General features: G+C 38.9%; 1 protein-coding gene across 2 annotated transcripts; it reads left to right on the top strand.

Moving 5' to 3' along the window:
* Nucleotides 1–592: 592 nt before the first annotated feature.
* Nucleotides 593–5,402, top strand: Nanog (Nanog homeobox). Of its 2 annotated transcripts, none has more exons than XM_026415279.1 (4): nt 593–743; nt 2,912–3,177; nt 4,333–4,419; nt 4,962–5,402. In XM_026415279.1, exons 1-4 carry the CDS (start codon nt 593–595, stop codon nt 5,400–5,402), a joined length of 945 nt encoding a protein of 314 aa, XP_026271064.1. The 2 variants fall into 2 exon arrangements, with proteins under 2 accessions (XP_026271064.1, XP_026271065.1); XM_026415280.1 differs by having other exon boundaries at nt 5,010–5,402.
* Nucleotides 5,403–10,494: the final 5,092 nt, after the last annotated feature.

The following is a 10,494-nucleotide window of genomic DNA, read 5'->3' on the forward strand; positions in this document are numbered from 1 at the left end:
CTAAGGTGGGTGGTGTAAACAAGCACCTTGTTTAACATCAACTAATCCCCTTAGGCAAAGCATTTTAATATTTTATTCTCCCTTTAGGGTAAATTAAAGGAGAGAATGAAGATAGGTTGAAATTTCTAGAACTTGGAGGTGCATCTTTGATTTAAAGGTGGAAACACTGTGAACCTAAAAGTATTTAATCGCTGAATTTGTTTACAGATTTTATATATATATAAAATATATATATAAATTTGTTTCTAGATTTTGTGGTCCCACTGGTTCCCCACCCAGTCAGAGCTACTCCACAGGTACTTTTGCATTACAATGGCCTTGGTGAGGCTGGTTGAAGGGAATCACTAGGGTGTGGGGAGGCGTGGGGCTGACGGGAGGGGCGGGTCTAAAGGTGATAGAATCTATATTACAAATTCAGAAACTAAAGTTTTAGACTTCTACTGGATTGGGTTGCCTGCTGAGGCGGAGACTGGCTTCATTCTGGCTTCTTGATATATTTTTTTTTTATCAGATCTTCATTTTCTTAGGTCTTTACCTAAGTCTTAAAGACTTGTTCTTTTTATCTTTTTTTTTTTTCCTCTTTTTGAGGAACATGAGCATGGATCCGGCTTTTCCGCAAAGTTTGCCTTGCTTGGAAGCATCTGATTCTAGGGTCTTTTCACCAATACCTGTGATTAATGGTCCCGAGGAAATGTATCCACCTGCTCAAATGTCATCTGCTGAGATGCCCCTCACAGAGACTGGTAAGGAAATATTTAATCCTTGAAAAGCCAAGTTCCTTAGGAGAGAGGAAAGGAAAGGGGTTAAGGGTCCATTGCCCTCTTGAGAAATTACAGTTCATTCATATAAAAGTGTCATTATTGTCCTTTGGAAGTTCTCTTTTGAATTGTAATTTGGGGACATTTTCAATTATGCCACAGGTCTCAAGGAATTATGGACTAAGATGAGGGGCATGGAATTGAGCAGTTTGTATGTTTTTGAAAACCTATATACTTTTAGGCATTGTGGAAACAAAAGTGTGTTGTCACAATTAAATAAGAGATGTACAAGTCCTAAACAGTGTTGGGCACCTGGTTACAGTAAATATTATGGTTCATTAGCCAGAGGAAATAACATCCCAGCTTGGGGATAAGCATCATATTTTTGGTTGGTCAAAAATGGCAAGTCGAGTCAAGGTGAGATTATCTAATTAGTGTATGATTTATATAGATGAATTTCTTCTGCCATAGTAGTGGTTGTGTGAATGTTAATGAGCAGTTCCAAGTTTGGACGCATCTGCTATGTTCAACTGTCCTAAATCCCAAACAAATGTTGACCTAATTTTATGGTAAAGATAATTCCATGAAAGTTTTGTTTGTTTGTTTGTTTGTACCTTGCTGAGGCTGACTTTGAACTTGTGATCCTCCTGTCACTGCCCCTGGAGCCACTGGGATTACAGGCAGACGCCACTGCGCACCCAGCTCATAAAACTTTAAACTTGTTAACAGTCAAACAGAATGTGGCTAGAGCTCAGATTTAAAATCCATTTGCGAAGGGTGGGGGGCGCTAGGGTTGAGGCTCAGTGGTAGAGTACTTGCCTCGCACGTGTGAGGCACTGGGTTCCATCCTGAGCACCAGCATACATACGTAAAGATATTGTGTCCATCTACAACTAAACTAATATATATTAAAAATAAATAAAATAAAATCGATTTGGGCTTTAAAACATATGCCTAGGCCAAGTAGAGTGGTGCATTCCTATTAATTCCAGCTACTTGGGAGGCAGAGGCAGGAAGATCATAAATTCTAGGCAATTAAAAACAACAACCACATTATCTTGAAATAAAATAAAAAGGGCTGAGTATGTAGCTCAGTGTAATTGAACATCTCTGGGCTCAATACCCAGTAAGATCCCCCCCAAAAAAAAGTGAAAAAAAGAAAAGTACAGAAAATGATAACTATACATATATATTTTGGGGGGTTGCCTGGAATGGAGCCCAGGGCCTGGCACATGCTAGCCAATTAATCATTCTACCCATGTGGTAGAACCCTAATGTAATGACTGCTGTAGTTGAGCATTGTGTTTTTGTTTTTTACCAAGGATTGAACTGGGGGTGGAGTGGGGGGGGGCGGGGGGAATGAGCCACATTCCCAGCCTTATTTTTATTTTATTAGAGACAGGGTCTCACTGAGTTGCTTAGTGCCTTGCAATTGCTAAGGCTGGCTTTGAACTCCCAATTCTCCTGTCTCAGTCTCCCCAGCAGCTTGCCGGCTCAAGCATTGTTTTTCATGCACAAATGTGTGTAGGTAGTTAAATTTTAGGACATGATCCATTTCTCATGCTTGGTTGAAGATTTTAAAAATTACATGTAAGAAGCAGAAGAGTGTGCATTTTTGCTGTTTTAAGGCCTATTTATTTCAAGACCACAGAGTACTATTGGTGTTGAATCACTGAGAATACTTCAATGCAAATAATTAATGAGGTGGCTGCTGAGTTTATGACTGAGTGTAGCTCAGTGGTGCCCTCGACTAGTGGGTGCAAGGCTCTGGATTCCATCCTCAGCACCCCAACAAAATAAATAAATATATTTATAAAATACAGATACTTATAAACTTTTTTTTTTTTGTGTGTGTGTGTGTGTGTGTGTGTGTTTTACTGGAGATTGAACTCAGGACTTCATCATGCTAGGCAAGCACTCTACTACTGAAACATTTCCACAGCCACTTGTAATACTTTGCATTTTTGTACTTAGGTTGGTAAAGTGTTCAGGGTTGGTTAAGGAAAAAAAAAGAATTATTCCTTATTCACCTTATGTCTAAGGTTATGATGGTTATAAAAGTGCTTTGAAAAGAAAAAATTTAATATTTAAGTATTTGAAAAATATTTATAGAGTTATAGAGAAAAGCATCAAATTTGTTTTGTTCCCAGCAGTCTCTCCCTCTCCATCCTCCATGGACCTGCTTATTCAGGATAGCCCTGATTCTTCTACCAGTCCCAAAGTGAAACCATCCACTTCTGTACAAGAAAGCACAATAAAGAAGGAAGACAGTAAGACCCAGGTCAAGAAACAGAAGATTCGCACAGTGTTTTCTCAGACTCAGCTGTGTGTACTAAATGACAGGTTTCAGAAACAAAAATACCTCAGCCTCCAGCAGATGCAAGAACTTTCTAGCAATCTGAACCTTAGCTACAAACAGGTAGGGTTGTTTTGTTGTTGCAAAATAATGCCAATTTACAGATAAATGTGGCTAACATCTCTCTGATGTATCTCAGTATTAACTCCCCACCCCAGCTCTATTTATGTATTCATAAATTTTTTGATACAGGAGATTGAACCCAGGAGTGCTTAATCACCGAGCCAAATCTCAAGCCCTTTTTATTTTTTATTTTGAGACAGTCTCGCTAAGTTGCTTAGGGCCTTGCTAAGGTGCTGAGACTGGTCTTGAACTTTTGCTCCTCCTGCCTTAGTGCCTGAGTTGCTGGATTACAGGTAGGTTACCTCTATGTATACTATGTAAAAGCACCCCTGTACAAATAATTTAATTCTAAAATGAAAATGGAATCTTTTTTCATTATATTTTTTAAAATTTTTTTTTAGTTGTAGATGGACACACAATATCTTTATTTTTATGCGGTGCTGAGTATTGAATCCAGTCCCTCACACATTGGAGGCAAATGCTCTCCCACTGAGCTACAGCCCCAGCCCTCATTATATTTTCTTTACCTGTGTGCATTTTTTTACTAACAAGGTCAGTCACTTTTCATACATTTATTGAACATTTTCTTTCTCCAATTGCTTTAACCTCTTCTATCCTTTATTCTCAGTCTGTGTTCACTTATATGAGGCAGGAGAATGGCAAGTACGAGGCCAGTCTGGGCAATTTAGCAAGACTTTATCTCAAAATAAAAAGGTTTGGGGATTTAGCTTAGTAATACAGCACTTGCCAGCCATGTGAGAGGCACTGGGTTCAATCCCCAATACTGGCCCCCAAAGAATAAAGAATTTATATAAAGCTCTTCATCCTACTTAATAGTGTAAAGTGTGTGTGTATGTGTATATGTGTGTGTGTGTGTGTTGCATCACTGAAGTCCAGGAGATGTTTGGTTGTCAAATGTTTTACGGTGTTCCATCTCTGGTGCCAAAAATAATTGTGCTCCTAGGGTGATGAGGTGTTGCAAACAAGTTATCTATAACTAATAGTGTTGGCAAAACCTACAAGCAGGGAGATCAGTAGTCTTTTAAATATAGTGGGTCTTATGATCTTTCCTTTTGATGATTTTTTAGTTTTATTCCATTTCTGAATACATTCCTTGTATTTTGTAATTCCTTTTTATTTTTTTTTTTTCTGAAGGTTAAGACCTGGTTCCAAAACCAAAGAATGAAATGTAAGAGATGGCAGAAAAACAACTGGCCAAAGAATAGCAATAGTGTGACTCAGGTAACAGGAAATTTTATCTGGTCTTCCCCCCCCCCCCTTTGGTACTATGGCTTAAACCCAGGGCGCTTCACTACTTAGCCACATCTCTAATTCTTTTTTGTATTTTATTTTGAGACAGGGTCTCTATGAGTTGCTTAGGGCCTTGCTGAGTTGCTGAGGCTGGCTCTGAATTCATGATTCTCTTGCCTCAGCCTTTCCCGAGCCCGTGGGACTGTCATTACAAGTGTGTGCCACCACACCCGGCTGGTCTTTCCTTTTGATGATCCTTTAGTTTTATTCCATTTCTGAAGCATACAATTCCAGTTAGTTATTTTCCTTAAACCGTTTGAGTCATCCCACTATTTTTTCCCATATTTTTTGGTGCCTTACACTTGTACATAATGATGGGATTTGTTGCTACATATTCATACAGGCACCTAATATAATTTTAGCCACTATTATTTCCAAGTATTTTCCCTTTCTCTCCCCCTGGTCCCTTTACTCTACTCTACTGATCTCCCTTTGATTTGCATGAGATTAAATCCACCATTTTCTTTTCAAAGGGCTCACTACCCACTGAATATTCAGGTCCCTACTCTAATTATAACCAGGGGTACCAGGTTAATTCACCTGGAAACCTTCCACCATGGAGCAATCAGACCTGGAACAACCCAACTTGGAGCAACCAGACCTGGAACAGCCAGTCTTGGAGCAGCCAGTCTTGGAATAGCCAGTCTTGGAGCAACCACTCCTGGAATACTCAGACCTGGTATACCCAATCCTGGAACAATCAGGCCTGGAACAATCAGACCTGGAACAATTCATTCTATAACTATGGAGAGGAATCTCTGCAGCCCTCTATGCAGTTCCAACAAAATTTTCCTGCCAGTGATTTGGAGACCACCTTGGCAATCACTGGTGAAAGCCATAGGTATTTTAGTACTCCACAACCCATGGATTTATTCCTAAATTACTCTCTTAACAGGCAGTCTGAAAATATGTAAGGATGGGTACATGATTCATTTTTGGTCTGGGCAGTGGCTCAATTCCTTCCTTGAAGGATTTTTTTAATATTTATTTTTTAGTTTTAGGAGATACAATATGTTTATTTTATTTTTATGTGGTGCTGAGGACCAAACCCAGTGCCTCACACTTGCTAGGTGAGCACTCTACCACTTGAGCCACAACCACAGCCCAATTTTTGTTTTTGTTTTTAATTTTGGAGCTGTATACTTTTCTGCTTGATATCCTGGTTCTCATTGTGCTACTGTGCCAATCTGAGGATTTTGAGTCCGATTAGAGACTCATCAAAAACAAGTTTTTGTATGTATATGGTGCTGGGGATCAAACTCGGGGCCTCATGCATGCTAGGAAAACACTCCACCACTGAGCCATACCCCAGCCCTCAAAGAGATTTATATATATATATATATATATATATATATATATATATTAGTTTTCGATAGACCTTTATTTTATCTATTTATATGCAGCGCTGAGAACTGAACCCAGTGCCTCACATATGCCAGGCAAGGGCACTAGCACTGAGCCCCAGCCCCAGCCTAAAGAAGTTTTAATAGCCTTGCTTGCTACAGACAAGAAGTCTCTGGCTGCAGAAAAGAACTGTTACTAGTTTGGATATCTTTTTTTATTTTTAGATGTTGATGGACCTTTATTTTATTCATTCATTTATATGTGGTGCTGAGAATTGAACCCAGTGCCTCACACATGCTAGGCAAGCACTCTTCCACTGAGTCACTACCCCAGCCCCTAGTTTGGATGTCTTTAGGATATAGAATCTTCACCTTAAGAATAGGAATTAAAAAGTACAAATAAATATAAGAAGGATTAGTTCCACTTTCTGCTACTGGAAGGTTTTACTTATTAAAAAGTCAGTTGTTGCTGGGCATGGTGGTGCAGACTATAATCCCAGTGGCTCAGGAGGCTGAGGCATGAAGACTGTGACTTCATAGTTAGCCTCAGCAACTTATCAAGTCCCTAAGCAACTCAGACCATGTCTCTAAATGAAGTATAAAAAGGGCTGGGGATGTGGTTCAGTGGTTGAGTTCCCCTGGGTGGTTCAATCTCTGGTACCAAAAAAGGCAGTTGTTGAGGTGAAGAGTAAAGGGTTAAGCTACATAATGTGCTTCATTGATTTCCTCCACCTGTTTGGACTCTCATTTTACTCTAATGCCTAATTTGCTCATTAATATTTATAGAAAGATACTTAAGATATTTTATACTTAGTCGCATTCTGATAAATCAGTACCCATTTGGCTAATTTAAGTACAAATGAATAAAAGATCTATTTTACCTTTAGTTGTCTCTGTTTATTTCATTTTGTAGTTCCACTAGTAAACATTTGGTTTAAATAGTAGGGTTTTATTACTTTTGTTTTTGAGGTGTCCTTCACTAGGTTGCCTGGGCTAGTCCTGAACCAGCTTTACCACTGCACTGAGCTATAGCCCCAGGTTGTTTTTTTGTTTTTGTTTTTTTAATTTTGAGATGATTTCACTAAATTTCTGAGATTGGCCTCAAACTTGTGCTCTTCTTGTCTCTGCCTCCACAGTTACTGGGATATGACCCGTGTGCACCACCACTCTTGGCTCTTTATCACAATTTGCATGCTCTCTGCACTGAGCTGTACCCCATTCATTACATTTTTTGATATGGGATAAAAAACTATGTAATCTTATATAAATAAGGAAAGGAAAGGTAACCACATATACAGTGCTAGGTGACTTAAGCAAACTTTTTTCCTCCTTTCATGTGTAATTTTATTGAAATTGTTAAATTTGCAGATACAGTGCCATGTCAGGAGACCAACCTGGACAATTTAGCTAAATCAAATCTCAAAAAGGCTTAGGGCTCTACAGCTCAGTGATAGAGCACTCCTAGGTTCATTTTCCAGTACCTGAAAAAAAGGAGAAAAGAAACAATCTGATCTAGTAATCATTAAAGACTTCCAGCACCCCCAGCATTGCACACAAAAAAACAAACAACCCTGCAACAATAAAACAAAAAACCAAGCACTTCCCTAGGGCATGTAAAAGGTAGAGTATGAGTAAATAAAAGGAACCATTTTTATTGACCTAATGAAATAACACAAAAAGGAATCCAGAAGCATGTAATATTCTTATCTATACTACATATGTATACGTACTAGAGGCACACCAGCACTCACTCTCAGGAAATGCAAGTAAATTTCACAGCTATTCATCAAGCTAAGGAGAGCTGTTGGGCTGGGGATGTGGCTCAAGCGGTAGCGTGCTCACCTGGCATGCGTGCGGCCCAGGTTCGATCCTCTACACCACATACCAACAACGATGTTGTGTCCGCTGAGAACTAAAAAATATTACAAATTCTCTCTCTCTGCTTTTGTGGCCAGAAATATTACTGTCCTTCAGTGACGGACAGCATACTCTCATGACGATTCAGCATATTCACATGGCGATTCTGCAGAGTCATGGCTAATTAGGGGTTAAATTCTCATTCCAGGTCCTAGTCATTAATTTCCTTCATTCCACACCATGAATCTGATGGCTGCTGTGTAGAAGTGGCAAGGAGGCAGGTCATAAACATTGCTACCCATCCACCCCATATGGCACCCATCCTAAATATATTAAGGTAGGCTACCATACTTTGTGCCTTGTCTTTATAATTGATGTAAAGTGATTTCTAGATTTTTTTTCCCCTTGTACTAGGATCAAATAATCTAGGCAAGTGTTCACTGAGCTATACTCTTTGCCCTGAGTTTATCTAAATTTGTGTCTTGATAACCATAGTTGGAGTTGGTGATACCATTACACAGAAGTAAGTTTGTAGACACTTAACCTTTCAAAATTACTTTTTAATATCTTTTTTAATTGTAGATGGACACAATACTTTTATTTATTTATTTTATGTGGTGCTAAGAATCGAGCCCAGTGCCTCACACGTGCTAGGCAAGCACTCTACCTGAAGCCACAACCCTGGCCTCTCAAAATTCTTAGACAACTTTTTCTAGAACCATACAATTTATATCAACCACCCAAGGACCAGGAATAATTTTGAGAGACTGGACCAGCTGCTACTTTTACATCAGGTTTCACTACAACCTCACACCAAGGGACCTGTGCAAATGCCTACATTTTGGTATCCACAGGAGCTAATTTCCTGTGCCAGAAGCATTTGTCAGTCCTGGTTGACTTCTAGGAATTAAACCAGAGACCCTGCATCTAAAAGAAGAAAAAGCAGGCCCTAATCATCATGTAAGATTAGGCCCCAACTTCCTTAATAAGACTCCTATAGTGCAAGAATTAAAACCAAAAATCAATAAATGGGATGGAGGGCTGGGGATGTGGCTCAAGCTGTAGCGCACTCGCCTGGCATGCATGTGGCCCGGGTTCGATCCTCAGCACCACATACAAACAAAGATGTTGTGTCCACCGAAAATTAATAAATAAATATTAAAATTCTCTAAAAAAATAAAAATGTCAACATTAAAAAAAATTAAAAAATAAATGGGATGGATTCAAACTAAAGTTTCTCAGCAAAAGAAACAAGCTGTGAGGTGAATACAGTTACCCCTCACTCATCAGATAGAGCACTAATCTCTAGGGTTTATAAAGAACTCAAAAGCCAAACATGAAAAAAACAAATAACCCAATTAATAAATGGGACAAGGACCTGAATTGACACTTCTCAGAGATGTCAATCAACAAGTATATGAAAAAATGTTCATCATCTCTAGCAGTTAGAGAAATGCAAATCAAAACCTGGTTGACTTCTTTATGTAACCAATTCCCTTGATCTCTTGCTTGAGGCAAAGTCCTCTTGGCCTCAGAAGATAAGCAATATACCAACAGCCCTCCCCCATTTTCCTGCACCTGTCTGCAGCTCTTTGAATTTTTTGTTTTTTAGTTGTAGACACCAGGTCTTCTGATCAGTGGTATTATTCAAAACAGAATCCAAATGTTTGTTTTCTTTTAGGTTCAGAATAAACTAGAAATATAAGCTGAAAGACCAAAACATTGAATTTTTGAAACTTTCATTTTCTTTTATTATTATTCTTTGCAATTACTGTTTTTTGCTTCCTTAATTTGTTCTTTTTTGGTATACATGACAATAGAGTATATTTTGACATATTTTACATACATGGAATCATCTTATTCTAATTAGGATCACATTCTTGTGGTTGGTTTTTAAAACTTCATACATTTTAATAAAGCAATTCACCTACATAATTAGAAGTAACATCCACCTTATAGAAGGAGAAAAGAGAAAGTAAAAATTTTAAATTTATTTATTTATTTATTTTGGGGGTATCAGAGATTGAACCCATTGAGCCACATCCCCAATTCCCCCTTTTTAATTTTAATTTTTAGACAGGTTCTCACTAAATTGCTGAGGTTGGCTTTGAACTTGCGATCCTCCTGCCTCAGCCTCCCGAGCCACTGGGATTATAGGAGTGTGCCACCATGCCTGGCCAATTTTTTGTTATTTATTTATTTATTTTAATTGTCAATGCACCTTTGTTTTATTCATTTATATGTGGTGCTGAGATTCGAACCCGGTGCCTCATACATGGTAGGAAAAACACTCTGCCACTGAGCCACAACCCCAGACTCCCCACCTTTTTTTAATGGTTCTGGGAATTTGGGGATTAAACCCAGAGCCTTTACATAGGCCAGGCAAACACTTTACCATTGCACCACATTCACAGTCCTCAGGGAATGAATTTTTTTTTTTTTTTGGTATGAGGGATTGGACTCAACCACTGAGCCATACATACCCCTAGCATTTTATTAGAGACAGAGTCTCACTGAGTTGCTTAGTGCCTCGCCCTTGCTGAGGCTGGCTTTGAATTCAGGATCCTCCAGTCTCAGCCTCCCAAACTACTGGGATTACAGGTGTGAACAACTGCACCCAGCTAGGGAATGAAATTTCTAAGGGAAAAAGAGGGATGCAAAAAGAATGAGACTGGCAACGTGCTATGATACACTCCTATAATCCCAGTGGCTCAGAAGGCTGAAAGCAGGAGAGTTGCTCATTCAAAGACAGCTTCAGTAATTTAGGGAGGTCTTAAGCAATTTAGCAAGACCCTGTCTCAAAAAG

The sequence above is a fragment of the Urocitellus parryii genome, chromosome 5 (assembly GCF_045843805.1).
Source record: "Urocitellus parryii isolate mUroPar1 chromosome 5, mUroPar1.hap1, whole genome shotgun sequence".
NCBI lineage: Eukaryota > Metazoa > Chordata > Mammalia > Rodentia > Sciuridae > Urocitellus > Urocitellus parryii.

Bases quoted from the DNA above. Each gene is read 5' to 3' on its own strand.
- Nanog (XM_026415279.1), top strand. From the start codon at position 593: ATGAGCATGGATCCGGCTTTTCCGCAAAGTTTGCCTTGCTTGGAAGCA. The intron at 744-2,911 runs GTAAGGAAATAT...TGTTCCCAGCAG, and splicing joins GATGCCCCTCACAGAGACTG to TCTCTCCCTCTCCATCCTCC. The intron at 3,178-4,332 runs GTAGGGTTGTTT...TTTTTTCTGAAG, and splicing joins TGAACCTTAGCTACAAACAG to GTTAAGACCTGGTTCCAAAA.